Raw genomic sequence first — 14775 nt, forward strand, 5'->3', positions numbered from 1 at the left:
CCAGCGGTGGGAGGGAAGTCCTGGCCTGGAGCAGGGCCCACGGCTGCCTCTGAACCCTTTGACTCGGCCACCACGTGTCAGGCTGGGGCCTGGGATAAGCAAAGTCTGGGCGATGAGAGGTGGTCGCCACAGCACTCTCCCCTGCCCACCCCAGCCCCGGCTCCCCCCCCACCCCCGACCAGCGGGGCTGCCCCTTTGCTCTGGGATACACAGTGGCCAGAGGGCAGCCAGAGGGGCGCTGCCTGGAGGCAGAGAGGGAGGCGTCACAGGTGGGGCGGGTGAAGCAGGAGACAAGGAGTAGGTTTTCTCCGTTAAGTCAAGGGACTTTAGGTAGAAAAACTCACTCCAAAACAGTTCAAAGAAAAGACAGAGTTCAAAGACAGCAGCTCCCAGTCGGAGCATCAGGGGCAGGAGGAAAGATCAGCCTTTAGAGGGACCAGAACAGCGCTGGGAGGGCCGGCGGGGAGGGATGACAGGCCGAGAGGACAGAGGTTTCACGTCTAGGACGCGCGGAACTCTTACTAACTGGAGGGCCGAGCCCGGCCGGGCGGCCGCGACAAAAAAGGAGCTCGGGTTCTCAAAACGAAACCACGCTCGATCACCCCCCGCCCCGCCCCGTGCTCAGCGTGGTCCAGAGTTTGGGCCCTTGAGCCTGGGCGCAGCCAGGGACAGCCATGTCCTCCTGCTGGGTGGCATTCCAGGGCGCTCAGAGGCGCCACAGGGTGTGGTCGTGCCGAGAGGGCGGGGCGGAGGGCAGAGCTGGAGGGGACAGTGGGACACGCAGCGAGGGGGGGAGTGTTGGGGACACGCGGACGTCTGGGAGGACACGGCGAGGAAGCGACAGGGGCTGCGCTGTGCAGGCGCGAGGTCACTCTCATTCACACCACCAAAGGCCAGAAGCAGCGCGGGAGGCGACGCGGTGCCCCTTGGAAGCACGTGTGCTTTAAACCAAGTGCCCCGGGCTCTGTGCTCCAACGTACCTGTCGTGACGGGCAGGCATCCCACGGGGACACTCTGTGGGTCGGGGGCAGGGTCCCAGCCAGGCCCCGGGGAAGAGAATGGCGTCTCGGGGGTGGAGGGGAGTCTGTGTCCACGAGCCAGAGCCAGACCCTGACCCACGTCCTGCGCTGGTGGCCGGGGTCGGATTCCACGGCCCATGGATGCGCCTGGGCGGGGTTCCCGGAGAGTGTGGGCCCTAAGTAAACATCCTGCACCCCAATTCGCCCCCAAGACTGCGAGACACAGGGCACCCGGGCCCTGCCTGGCCGTGGGTGGTCCCCTCAGCTGTAGCTGTGGCCCCGCCAGGTCCAGCCCCTCCTATGGGAAACCTGGGCCTCCACCTGGCAGGCCTCCCGGCTCCAGACGTGCCTAGGCGCGGCCAAGCCCCAGGCTCAGGCAGCTGGGGAGCCCGAACGTGGCTAATCCTCTGCGAGCCTCTCCCTCCACTGTTTAAGGAACACAGCCTCTTCCTGGTCCCACCGCCTCCCCAGCCCCTGCGGCCTCTGCTTTGGCAGGTGTCCCGTCCACTCGGGCTCTCTCTGCCCGCGCCTCGTCCACGCGCCCTGTCCAGGGGCTTCGGGGCTAGTGTACCTTCCTGGGGCGCCCCTCTGGCTGCAGGAGTGAGTGAGTGACCTGGAGTCCCCAAATCGACTCTGTCACCGTGACATAGTCACTAGCACCTGATGGATTTGTGCCGAGAGGCTGGACAGAGTGACAGAGAGTGGCCGAGCCACAGTGGTGGGGCTAGAGAGGGCTGACCTGCGACCTCTGCTGCCATCAGGCCGGAACAGCCAGAACTTGGCCCATCACCACCAGCGTCCCCAGCTTTTGTCCCCACTTCCAAGTCCAGACCAAGTGGGGACACCAGATCTGCTCCCTCACCAGGCACCCTGGCTGCAGCTTCTGGCCTACACCCCACACCCCATGCCAACAGCCTCCATCGGCCACACCGGGCCTCCTCTCCCCCTCCAAGCTGGGCGCGTCTGAGCCTCTGCCAAGCCCGGGTGTGGCGCGGACGCCCTGCCAAGGCCGGCTTGGACCCAGCAGCGCTGCTTGTGCTGTCGTGTGGCCTTTGCTTGTTCCACAAAGGCCTCTGGAAACGGCAGCTTCCAGAGCCAATAGCTGTTGCCCGTGGCTGCTTATAATCCAGCAGAGAGGACGCTCCAGCCACCAAGAGATGAACTCAAAGCTGGCTGCACGTAAGGCCCGAACCAGACCTCGGCATCGTGCTCTCGGAGCCTCAGCTCACCCATCTGTAAAGCAGGAGGGTGGCGCCCGTCGCGGTCAGGGGCTCGGCTGAGTTGGGGAAAGAGCTGAGCCGCCCGACCGTCGCACCAGCTGGAGCAGAGGCAGAGCCGTGACTTAAGCCTGTGCTGTGACTGTGAGCAGGGCCCATCTTCTTCCGGGAAGGGCACCGGCAGTCAGGCCCGGGAGCCCAGGAAAACAGCCACCTGCCGTCTGATGAGCCCCGGGGCCGAGAAGAGCGGGTGGAAGGGCCGGGACTGGGAGAGGCCTGGGGACCAGGCCAGGGCGGGGGACGCGTCTCCACAGGAGGCCGGGGTGGAGACCCTGGGGCCGGAGAGCAGATGTGCGTGTGCGTGTGGCGGTGGCCGTGGCCAGTGAGGCCAGCCCCTCAGGACAGCAGCGTCCTGCTGTGCCCCGGGCCCGGGGGCGGGGTGCTTCCTGTGAGGCCTGCGGTTGGCCTGCTGGATCACACGGAGGATTTGTAGGAGCCGGGCTCCTCGTGCCCCAGAATAGCTCCTTGGGGGGGCTGTGGCGGGGCGGGGGGCGTGAGGACTGATTTATTCCGGATGTGCAGCTGTGAGTCACAGGCGCAGCCGGGTGGACCCCCGCCGGCTTCCGACCGTCTGAGACGGGCGCCTCCAGGGGCTGGGGCAGGTGCGAGACCCAGGGGGCAGTAAATCCTCTTTACTCGGGATTTTGTTGAGTTTACGCGGCGCCCAGGGCCCAGAGGCCGCTCATTTCCAAGAATTTAGGTGAGGCCCTTATGAGGGCCGCCCTGCAGGACAGTGGGCCCGATGACACCGCCTCGGGAGCAGCGCTGTCCAGCTTGGGCCCAGCGTGCCGAGGCCCCGGGCAGGCTGGGGACACGCTGTCCAGGCCCGACGCGGGTCAGGGGCGGGTGTGGACGGCGACGGGAAACCTGGGCCTCGGCGGAAGGAAAGCCAGGACAAATTCCTTCCTGAACAGGACACACGGCGTCCCCTCCAGCTGGGGAGGAAGGGCACCCTTGCAAGGGAGGGGCCGCCCTTGTGACCTGGGGTTGAGGAAGATGTCTCAGCAATAGACGCAAACCCTCGGAAAGAAGCTGGTTCCTCTGCTCACATCAAAATGGAATTTCCACTCGAGAAAGGACAGCCTGGGCTGTGCTGAAGTCACAGGACAGAGCGAGAAAGGGCTTGCTGTTCCTGACACGGACAAGGGGCCACCACACCGAAGCAGCGAGGCACCCAGGACGCCCGCAGGAAAACATAAGAACAGGCCTCACCAAAGAGGGGGACGACCCGAACCCGACGACCGCGGAGCCAGTGTGGCCAGAGACAAGCGCAAGTCAAACGGGGACAAGGCCTCACTCTCCGCCATCAGCCTGGTCAAAAAACGAAACAGGGGCTGCTGCCCTGGCTCCGCAGCCGCGAACCCGACTAGTGTCCACACGGATGCGGGTGTGATCCCTGGCCTCGCTCAGCGGGTAAAGGATCCAGTGTGGCCGAGAGCTGTGGTGTAGGCTGAAGATGCAGCTTGGGTCCAGTGTTGCTGTGGCTGTGGTGCAGGCCTGCAGGGGCAGTTCTGATTCCACTCCCAGCCTGGGAACCTCCATATGCTGCAGGTGTGGCCCTAAAAAGACAACAAACAAACAACAAAAACAAACAAAAACAGGAAAACTAGAAAAGGTGGAGCACAAAGCAGAGATGAGCCTGTCCCTTTCGTGTGTTCAAATCTGCTTTTCGTCACTGTTTTCTTTTGTCTTTTTAGGGCACCTGCGGCATATGGCAGTCCCCAGGCCAGGGATCAAATCGGAGCTGCAGCTGCCAGCCTATATCACAGCCACAGCAACGCCAGATCCTTAACCCACAGAGCGAGGCCAGGGATCGAACCCGCATCCTCATGGATGCCAGTCGGTTTTGTTACTGCCGAGCCACCATGGGAACTCCTCCGCTTGTTTCAAAAGGAGTCAAGTGGAGTTAGGTGGGGCTGGGCCCCTGGGCTTTGAACAGGACCCGGGCTCTGGGGCTGGCGCGTGGGATGTCCATGGCCTGGAGAGTCAAGGGCCACGTGGCAACCAGGCCATGGAAGCTGCAGGAGAGGGCTCCGAGGAGCAGGCCAAGTTTTAGGTGTATTTTTTTAACTTCCTGCTCAAGTCTGAGAGAGGACCTGTGTGTGCCTGCAGCAGGTCTGAGAGCCAGTGCGGCTGGTGACCGGCTGACGTTTGCTTTGCATGAACAGGTGAGAGGCCACCAGGACGCCTTCGTCCCCCGACCAGGAACGTCCCCCGCCCGGCCCCACGCTGGCCAGTTCCAAGCCCCACCCTGCCTCACTCGCATTTCTCAAATGTCATCCTTTGCGTCCAGCAACCGTCTGGCCCCACCAGGCACGTGGACATTCAGGAGGCGTGGACAGCGTGTGCATGGGGACAGGGGCTTTGGACCGGAGGCTTGGCTCCCTGCGGGGTCCCACCCACAGAAGGCGTCTCCACTGACCGGAAATGCCTCCTCCCGCTTTCCCCTGCCCGGAGCCGGGGGGGCGGCCAGGATGAAGGGGGAGCCCCGGCTGGACCTTTGCAGTAAAACACTGCTCCTCCCTGCGAGGCGAGACTATCTTGCGATCCAGGCAGCTGTCTGTTCCCTTATCTCCATCCTCCAGACGAGTGAGAACACGACCACGACCGAGCGGTGGCCTCAGGCTGCAGGACGCGGACGTCCCAACGCGCTCGGCACCTCGAGGCTCGGCCGCCTCCAGATCCCGCGGCCCGCGAGCCTTCCTGACCCCGTGACCCTCAAGCTCGTGTTGGAATCCAGCAGTTACGGAGTCTGGGCCAAAGGGGCCGTGGAGGGCAGCTCAGGCCAAGCCTCGGGTTACAGACCAGGGCGGTCGGCCCAGAAAGGCGTGTGGATGCAGAGGGAGGTGAGTGGTCCTGCGTGAGCTCATCGGAAGAGAAGACAGTCGCCAAGTCAGTCGTCCGGGCTTCAGCTGGAGAAACTCGGACAGAAGCAGTGGGACCCGCCGTGAGCAGAAGGAGGAGCAGGGCAGAGACCAAGGCGGCCGAAGCAAGGTTCGCGGCGGCCAAAGCCCATTCTCTGAGAAGACCCGCAGACTGACACACTTCTGGCCGGTCTGACAGGGAGCAAACAACAAGGAACTATTTGTTCCACGTCAAGAATGAAAAATAGGGCATCACTCCGGAGAAAACCACGACTCGCAAAGACACGTGCGCTCCGACGGCCCCTGCAGCACATTCTCAGGAGCCAAGACATGGAAACTACCTCAATGTCCATCGACAGAGGGGTGGGTCCAGAAGAGGTGGCACACACACGCAATGGAACGTGACTCGGCCATGCAAAGGGATGCAATTCCGGCATTCTTAGCAGCGTGGATGGACCTAGAAACTATCATGCGAAGTGAAGTCAGCCAGACAGTGAGACCCCAACCTCCAATGCTTCCACGGACATGTGGACTCTGAAAAAAGGACACGGTGAATTCTCTGCAGAGCAGATGCTGACTCCCAGACTTTGAACAACTTACGGTCTCCGGAGGAGACAGTTGGGGGGTGCGGGGATGTGCCTGGGCTGTGGGATTGAAATTCTATGAAATTGGATTGTGATGATCATTGTACAACCACAGATGTGAGAAACTCATTTGAGTAATAAAAAAACAAAATTAAAAGAAAAAAGAAAAATAGGGTATCACTAAACATCCTCCAGAAGTTAAAAGGATAATGAGGGGACCCTACAAACAACATTAAGCCTGTATATCCCAAGCCTTAGATGAGACGGGCCAGCTCCTCCGTGGGCACCGCCGTAACCGGGACAGACCCTCCCCCATGTCCTCTGCCTGCCTCTTTTTTTTTTTTTTTGTCTTTTTGCCTTTTCTAGGGCCACTTCCCGTGATACATGGAGATTCCCAGGCTAGGGGTCTAATCGGAGCCACAGCAACGCAGTTTATCAGAGCCACAGCAACACAGGATCCGAGCCACGTCTGTGACCTACACCACAGCTCACAGCAAGACAGATCCTTAACCCACTGAGCGAGGCCAGGGATCGAACCCACAACCTCATGGTTCCTAGTCGGACTCATTAAGCACTGTGTCATGATGGGAACTCCTGCCTGCTTCTTGTTTGTAGAAAAACTTGAGCCTCCTAGGCCTTCCCCGAGTTCCAAACACTAAATTTAATCAGAGAAGTGAGAAGAAGCAGAAACAAAGGAAAACAGCCAAGGAAGACAGAGTGAGTTTAGCCACTAAACAAAGTCAAGGACTTTTAGTTCCTCTTCAAGGACTGCAGGTGCTACGCCAGCCACCCTTGAGCTATTTTTGCAGATAATGAAGCCCCCCCAGGGGGAAGAAGTTAGCTGCCTGCTGCCCATCAGCACGCAGCCCGCAGGCTGGTTGGAACCCGAAGGTCACACGATGCTGACTCATGATGTCCTCACCACCCGCCAATCAGAAGAGTGTCTGTGAGCTGATCATGGACCCCCCCCACCCTGTCTTTGGAAATCTATCCCTAAAGCCATCGCGGACGTCAGGCCTTTGAGCCTTAGCCTCCTGGACTCCTTTTTTGGCCCCTGCAATAAGCCCTGCACTTTCCTTCACAACTTGGTGTTCGTAGGTTGGCTTTATTGCACATGGGTGAGGAGGCCCACATTTTGGTCTGGTGACAAAGCTACCAAAACTCACCAAAGAAGAAAGAGATAACTGGAATGTCCTACGTCGACTAAAGGCAAGTCCAGTTTCTTAGACGCCTCTAGCGAACATTTAAAGAAAACAAAATGCCAACTCTGCGTCATCTCTTTTAGAAAGTGGAAAACGAGCTGGCAGACCCTGCGATGGGGACAACGTTATCAAAACCAAAGACGTTATAGTTAAAGAGAACTACAGACCAACATCCTCGTGAATATAGACACGAAATCCTGAACAAATTAGCAAACGAAACCCAGCAACAGGCAGGGACAATCCCCTCAACCAAGTGGGGTTTATGCAGCAACTCAAGAGGGCTTCAACATTCGAAAACCAATCAACGTAGGTACACATCACCTCTCTCTAGTAGCTTCCCAATTTCCTGCGAATCTATAGCTATTTCAAAATAAAAAGCTTTTAAAAATCAGTTAACAGATATCACCATATAAACAGACTTACAAAGAAAACTGTAGGATCATATTAACAGATCATAAGAAGCATTTCATGAAATCCAGCAATCATCCATGATAAAATCTCTCGGCAACAGAGAAGGTTTAAACTGAGAAACCTAATCTGCCAAAAAACTAGAGCTAACACGATCTATAATGGTGAACGATGGGAGGCGTTCCCCTAAATCCAGGCGTGTGTAAGTTTACAGACATGCAGCTCCAGGCTCTGGCCACCAGAGGGTCTGGGGGGAGACACACAGCAGCCGTGAGCACACCTCGCTCTGGGTCTTGGCTTCTAAATGCCATCACCCTCTGCAAGGAACCAGGGCTCCTCCGAGAAGCGGCTGGCATCAGGGAAGATGGAAGGGTCCGAGAGCCAAAGGAAAGACCTCCAATGGTCAAAACGTCAAAGACGGGTCATTGTGCCAAAGCTGGGACCATTTGAAAAAGACAGGGGAGGGGGGAAGCCCCCAAAGCCCCAGAATCTAGGAGAACTCGTGGGACAGATTCCCGCCCACGGACGCAGAAGGAACTGGCCCTTCCAACACCTCGACCTCAGACATCTGACGTCCAGACCTTGAGAATCGTCTCTGTTGTGTGAGCTGAGCTGGGTGAAGCTCTGCTCTGGTGTGAGCCCCGGACGCCGACCCAGGGCTGACGGAACAAAAGCTGACTCGCAGGATCTTTCTTTAGAAACCCGATTGTCCGCTGCTCTAACCTTCCACACAGAGGCACACAGCCCAGCCTGCCAGCCTGGCAACCCCAGCCCCGCTCCCCTCAAAGGAGCCAAGTTAGGGGCCCACGGTCGCGCTCCCCCTTGGCCCACGGTGACATCAGCTAAGACAACAAGGTAACTAACACGCCACCCCAGGGTTTCTTTGTAGGACAAAAACAAGATGCCCCCGGGGACATTCAAGAGTTTTGCGAGCTGAGCAGCTCCCGGAACAAAAACAGCTGCTGATGGTTCTCTGGACCCACAACCAGGAAGGAGGATGGCGTGGAGCCTCCTGCAGGGACAACACACATGCCCAGGGAGGGTATAAAAGCCACAGCCTGAGCACCACACTCACACACTCACAAATACTCACACACACTCACACCTCCTCCAGCCCCACCGCCCCCACCATGGCCACCTCCACCCTGTCCGGCTGCTCCAGCAACCTGAGCTACGGCAGCCACGTCTGCCTGCCCAGTTCCTGTGACCCCTGCACCAGCTCCTCCTGGCAGTGGGACGACTGTCCAGAGAGCTGCTGCGAGCCCCCCTGCTGCGCCCCCAGCGGCTGCACCCCCGCGCCCCGCCTGGCCCTCGTCTGCACCCCAGCGAGCTGTGAGCCCAGCCCCTGCCTGTCAGGCTGCACCAGCTCCTGCACCTCCTCCCCCTGCCAGCCGGCCTGCTGTGTGCCCGTCTGCTGCAGGCCTGTCTGCTGCAGGCCCGTCTGCTGCACTCCTGTCTGTTGCACACCTGTGTGCTGCACACCCGTGTGCTGTGAGGCCTCCCCCTGCTCAGACTCCTGCTGTCAGCAGTCGAGCTGCCAGTCGTCCTGCTGCACCTCCTCCCCCTGCCAGCAGGCCTGCTGTGTGCCTGTCTGCTGCAGGACCATCTGCTGCACACCTGTGTGCTGCACACCCGTGTGCTGCGAGGCCTCCCCCTGCTCGGCCTCCTCATGCTGCCAGCCCAGCCCCTGCCCCTGCCCCTCATCCTGCTACAGACCCTTGTCCTCCGTGTCCCTCCTCTGCCGGCCCGTGTGCCGCCCCGCCTGCTGCATGCCCGTCTCCTCCTGCGGGGCCCCCGCCTCCTGCTGCCAGCCCAGCTGCTGCCGCCCGGCCTCCTGCGTGTCCCTGCTCTGCCGCCCCGCGTGCTCCCGCCCCGCGTGCTGCGTGCCCGCCTCGGCCTGCGAGTCCTGCTGCTGACCGGGCCCGTCCCCCCGGGGCCAGCCGGGCTCAGGTCCCCCCGTGACTTGGTCCTCAGTCCAGGCCTGCCCCATGTCAAGTGGTTGCTCCCCTCAGGACAGGGTCGAGGCTCTCCTGGCAGCTGACAGCTACATCCCGAGGTATCCAGACCCTGGCTCGTTCCTAGTGTCCCCTGGTCCAGGCTGAGCCAGGTGGCATGGAAGACCTGAAAGTTGGTCTTAAGGCCGCAGCCCTGTGGGGCTCCCAGAGGCGCCCCCGTCAATGCTCCCCACAGCTCCCCTTCCCTCACGAGGGTCAGCAGCTCCATCTGTGGTGTGTGTCCCCTCAGCTCAGTGACCCTGAGCCTCTCTGGATGCCCTTAAGCTAAGTGACCATAAACGGCCCGGTGCCCGAGCACGGCGTCGACCTCCACGTGTCCTTGGCGTCCTTCCTTGGCTCGGCTCACATCCACTTTCCCCGCCTGACACAGTCCCCACCGTCTGCCAGCCCTGTGGTTTCCCGGCTGCAGAGGGCAGGTGGGCTTTGCAGCCCATGCTCACTTGGGGGCCACGCACGGTCCCCATGGAGTGGCTCTTCCTTGATTTGCCCCCGGCACTTCTGCACAGGTGTATCTGCCGTGCGGTCTGTGTCCGCAGGGCACCACTGAATCCTGGTGGAAGGACAGTGGGGAGGTTTCTCATGGAGGCCAGGGCCCTCAAATAGGGAAACTGAGGTTTCCTGTGCTTCTCCGGGACCCCTGATCCTACTTGGAGGGTGTTGGCCGCGTGGCTAATCCCCAGTCAACAGGCACATCTCGGGGTTGGGCTTGAACCTTGCGGGAGTGTTTCCCAGACTAGGAGGCAGACTCAGCTTCAGAGTCAGGGAGGATCTTGAGCAGTAAACTGGGGTTCAGGGGGCTGGGCTGGAAGGAAACCGCTGTTAGACCCGGAGGGTCAGGCTTGGCTTTGGGATGTGATGGGCTGACGCCTCCTCCCACCAGATGGAAACACCTGTTTCTCAGCCATCATACAACTGACAGCACAGGACCTGGGCCCCCGAGAGAAGGGGTACAAAGGGGTGAGGCTCCAATCGTCCCTGCTCGCTGGCCAAAAGCCTCTAGACCACAGCACATGACCGCTTTGTGGAGCTGAAGGGGTTGGAGCCAGAGTTCATGGCGGCTGAGGCAGACACGGGAGGAAGGAAATGCACAGAGCTCCCCGGGGCCCCCATGGGCCCTGCTGGATGCTGACCTGTTCACCCCACCTCAGAGCCCTGCGAGGCTGACAGGAACAACCATGGAGCCCCAGGGGACAAGTGGGCAGAGGCACTAGCACCCCAGCCCATCAGAGCAGGGTGACCTGGCTGAGGACCACAGCCACTCCGTGCAGACCCGGAAGGGTCATTGCTGATGAAGAGCTAAACCCGCCCATGAGGAAGGGCTTCCCTGGATCTGTCCTAATAGAATGAAAAGCAGGCGTGGAAACGTGGAAAGCACTGGGCCGATCCACTGCTCGTGACTGCCAGACAGAGTGAGGCTGCGCTCTTTAAAGCGAGGAAATGAAGTCCACTATTCAACAGTATTAAGGTATTATTGTACTGAGGTCCAGCATTCAAAAAAAAAAAAAAGATTGCTAGGAGTTCCCATCATTGCTCAGTGGTAATGAACCTGACTAGCATCCATGAAGATGCAGGTTCAACCCCTGGCCTCGCTCTGTGGGTTAAAGATCCGGTGCTGCTGTGGCTGTAGCATAGGTCGGCTGCTGCAGCTCCAATTTGACCTCTGTGGGAACTTCCATATAGTGTGGGTGTGGCCCTAAAAAAAACAAAATAATAATAATAATAATAATAATAATAATTACTAGGTGCATGAAGGAAAGTGTCACCTGTAAACAAGACATAAAACAGTTTATAGGAATAAACCCATAAATGACAAAATTGATGGAATTAGCAGACAAGGTAGTTAAAAAACCACTGTAAATATATTCAGGTTTTTAAAGGAAAACATGAACATAATTAGGAGAGAAATGGAAGATACAAAAGAGAACCACTACTCAGCCATAAAAAAGGATGACATAATGCCATTTGCAGCAACATGGATGGAACTAGAGAATCTCATACTGAGTGAAATGAGCCAGAAAGACAAAGACAAATACCATATGATATCACTTATAACTGGAATCTAATATCCAGCACAAATGAACATCTCCTCAGAAAAGAAAATCATGGACTTGGAGATGAGACTTGAGGTTGCCTGATGGGAGGGGGAGGGAGTGGGAGGGATCGGGAGCTTGGGCTTATCAGACACAACCTAGAATAGATTTACAAGGAGATCCTGCTGAATAGCATTGAGAACTATGTCTAGATACTCATGTCGCAACAGAAGAAAGGGTGGGGGAAAAAACTGTAACTGCAATGTATACATCTAAGGATAACCTGACCCCCTTGCTGTACAGTGGGAAAATAATAATAATAAAAAAAAAAGAGAACCAAATGGAACTCCCAAAACTGAAAGATAAACCATCAACAATAAAAAATTTAAAAGATGAGCTTAGAAGTAGTTTAGATACTGCAGAATAACAGGTCAGTGACTCTGAAGCCATAGCCACAGGAATTATCTAAGCCCAAGGACAAAAAAAAAATGAAAAAACAAAAAAATTATGGCACCTCATGGCCTGGGGGATGATATTAAGTGGTCTGACATGCATACAATTGCCATACCTGAAAAAAAAAAAGATGGGATGGGGCAGAGAACAGGAAAATATTTTAAGGGATAGTAGCCAGATGTTTCTGAATTTGATAAAATTAGTAAGTATATAGAAAACTTGAAAAACACTATAAACCACCTATCTGAACAACATTAATGACCTTTATACAAAATGACCTGAATGACATTTATAAAATGTAACATCCCAATAACAACAGAATTCACCTTTTTTTTTCAAGTGCATATAGAACACTCAACAAAATAAGCCATATGCTAGGCCATAACACAAGTCTCAACACAGTTAGTAGGATGGAAATCATAACAGAGAGTGTTAGTCGACCACAACAGAGTCAGAAGCTTTATCTACAGAAAGACACCTGGAAAATTGTCCAACATGAGGAGATTAAACAACACACTTCAAAGTTATCCATAAGTCAAAGAAGAAATCAGATTAGAAATTTGAATAAAACAGAAACGAACTTCGAGGGTGCAGCTAACATAGTGCACAGAGGGAAATGCGTAGCCTATAATAACTTAGAGAAGAAGGAAGTACCGAAATCATAGCTTCTACCTTAAGAAGCTACAAAAAGGAACAAAAGTAAGTAGAGGGAAGGAAAGTATAGATGCCCACCAAACAGGAAATGGACATGTGAGAGAAAATGAATGAACCCAAATTTAGGTTTTTGGAAAAGATCAATAAAGCCAGGAAATTCTAGCTTTCCTGGTTAAGAAAAAAAAGAGAAAAGGGAGTTCCTGCTGTGGCGCAGTGGGTTCAGAATCTGCCTGCAGTGGCTCAGGTCTCTGCACAGGTATGGGTTTGATTCCCAGCCCAGCACAGGGGGTTAAAGGAGCCAGCATTACTGCAACTGTGGCTCAGATTCGATTCCTGGCCTGGGAATTTCCACATGTTGAAAGTGGAGCCAAAAAAAAAAAAAAGGAACAATAAAGGGAAAAAGCAAATCAGTTTATGCTGATAGAGTCAGTCCCTTAGAGGACTTCGATGAAATAGGTAAGTAACTGAAAAGATATAAATTGTAGAAACAAATACAAGGAAAAGTAGAAAATCTGAATAGCCCTCTATGATTGAAGAAGTTAAATTCATAGTGAAAAATTTTCCCACAAAGAAAATGCCAAGCTCAGAGGCTTCACTACTGAAAATTCTAAGGCACATACAAAAAAGCTAATAGAATTCATATGGAAATTTATCAAGCTTACAGGCTACAAGGAAAATATACAAAACCAACTGTATTTCTACATGGTAACAATGAAGAGCTGGGAATGAAATAAGCATTCTCCAATAGAGAAATTTAACATATGTATAAGGTCCATGCACTAAAAATGACAAAATATTGCTAGAAAAAAAATCCGAAATGACTGGAGAGTCATATTATTTCCATGAATTGAAAGAGTCAAAATTATTAACATGTCAATTCCTTCCAAAATTACCTAAGAGTTTAATGCAAGTTCAGTCAAAATCTCAACTGGCCTTTCTGTAGAAACCAAGGAGCTGATTTTAAAACATATTCTAAAATCAATACGGAGGTCTAAAGAATCTAGATTAGCCATCAACCAATTTTGAAGAAGAAAAACAGACCTGGAAGGTTTACATTCCTTGCTTCTAAGACTTAATTTAGAGTCATGCTAATCAAGGCAGCGTGTGATGGTGTAATAACAAACATGGAAGAATGAAACGCGCAGAAAGTCCCGAAATAGATCCACACACGTATATGGTCAGTAGAGTTTTTCTGCAAAGGTGGATCAATGGAGAAACAATAGCCTTTTCAACAGGTGGTGCTGGAACAACTCACAGAAGAGTCAAGAATTAAGTGGAATGAATTGTAGAACTAAACATAGACTTTAGAACCATAAAATATTGATGTAAGCGCAGGACGAAGTCTGTATGAACACGGGTTTAGACAAAGCTGTCTTACAACCATTGAAGACAAGGTGATAAGTTGGATTTAATCAAAATTAAAGATGTCAGCTCTAATCAACATCATGAATATTTTCTCAGGTCAGTCTCCCAAAGCAATAGAAATTAGAGCAAAAATAAACCCATGGGACCTCATCAAACTGAAAAGCTTTTGCACAGCAAAGGAAACCAAAAAGAAAACAAAAAGACAACTTGCAGAATGGGAGAAAATAGTTTCAAATGATGCAACTGACAAGGGCTTAATCTCTAGAATATATAAACAACTTATACAACCCAACAGCAAAAAAACCAATCAATCAATGGAAAAATGGGCAAAAAACCTGAATAGACATTTCTCCAAAGAAGATATACAGATGGCCAACAAACACATGAAAAAATGCTCAACATCGCTGGTTATAAGAGAAATGCAAATCAAAACTACCATGAGATATCACCTCACACCAGTCAGAATGGCCATCATTAATAAATCCACAAATAACAAGTGCTGGAGGGGCTGTGGAGAAAAGGGAACCCTCCTGCACTGCTGGTGGGAATGTAAACTGGTACAGCCACTATGGAGAACAGTTTGGAGATACCTTAGAAATCTATACATAGAACTTCCATATGACCCAGCAATCCCACTCTTGGGCATCTATCCGGACAAAACTCTACTTAAAAGAGACACGTGCACCCACATGTTCATTGCAGCACTATTCACAATAGCCAGGACATGGAAACAACCCAAATGTCCATCGACAGATGATTGGATTCAGAAGATGTGGTATATATACACAATGGAATACTACTCAGCCATCAAAAAGAATGACATAATGCCATTTGCAGCAACATGGATGGAACTAGAGAATCTCATACTGAGTGAAATGAGCCAGAAAGACAAAGACAAATACCA

At 54.0% G+C, this 14775-nt stretch overlaps 2 protein-coding genes across 9 annotated transcripts in view; one reads left to right on the plus strand and one right to left on the minus strand.

The window, feature by feature from the left end:
- The window catches only part of TSPEAR (thrombospondin type laminin G domain and EAR repeats), a 126670-nt gene that overhangs the window by 45084 nt on the left and 66811 nt on the right, over positions 1–14775 (minus strand). The window contains exon 1 of one of the 4 annotated variants that reach the window (XM_084992282.1): positions 981–1280. The exons of 2 other annotated variants lie outside the window; for them this stretch is intronic. Coding sequence is in view for 1 of the 2 variants with exons in the window: in XM_084992281.1 (XP_084848407.1) it covers positions 981–1158 (178 nt within the window). In the remaining variant the exon portion in view is untranslated. Of the gene's footprint in view, positions 1–980; positions 1281–14775 lie in introns of those variants that run through there. One more of the 4 variants, XM_084992281.1, reaches the window with a different exon arrangement.
- Positions 8485–9270, plus strand: LOC100622426 (uncharacterized). 5 transcript variants are annotated; one of them, XM_084992300.1, is made up of 3 exons: positions 8485–8635; positions 8711–8996; positions 9081–9270. In XM_084992300.1, the coding sequence occupies exons 1-3, from the start codon at positions 8485–8487 to the stop codon at positions 9268–9270; spliced, it is 627 nt and encodes a 208-aa protein (XP_084848426.1). The 5 variants fall into 5 exon arrangements, with proteins under 5 accessions (XP_084848426.1, XP_084848425.1, XP_084848424.1 ...); XM_084992299.1 differs by having other exon boundaries at positions 8485–8538; positions 8587–8838; positions 8929–9270; XM_084992298.1 differs by having other exon boundaries at positions 8485–8994; positions 9106–9270.

This window comes from Sus scrofa, chromosome 13 (assembly GCF_054392235.1).
Source record: "Sus scrofa isolate SSC_HxYL_T2T_F1_AM1 chromosome 13, Sscrofa_HxYL_maternal_Yorkshire_Landrace_v2.0, whole genome shotgun sequence".
NCBI classification, from domain to species: Eukaryota; Metazoa; Chordata; class Mammalia; order Artiodactyla; family Suidae; genus Sus; species Sus scrofa.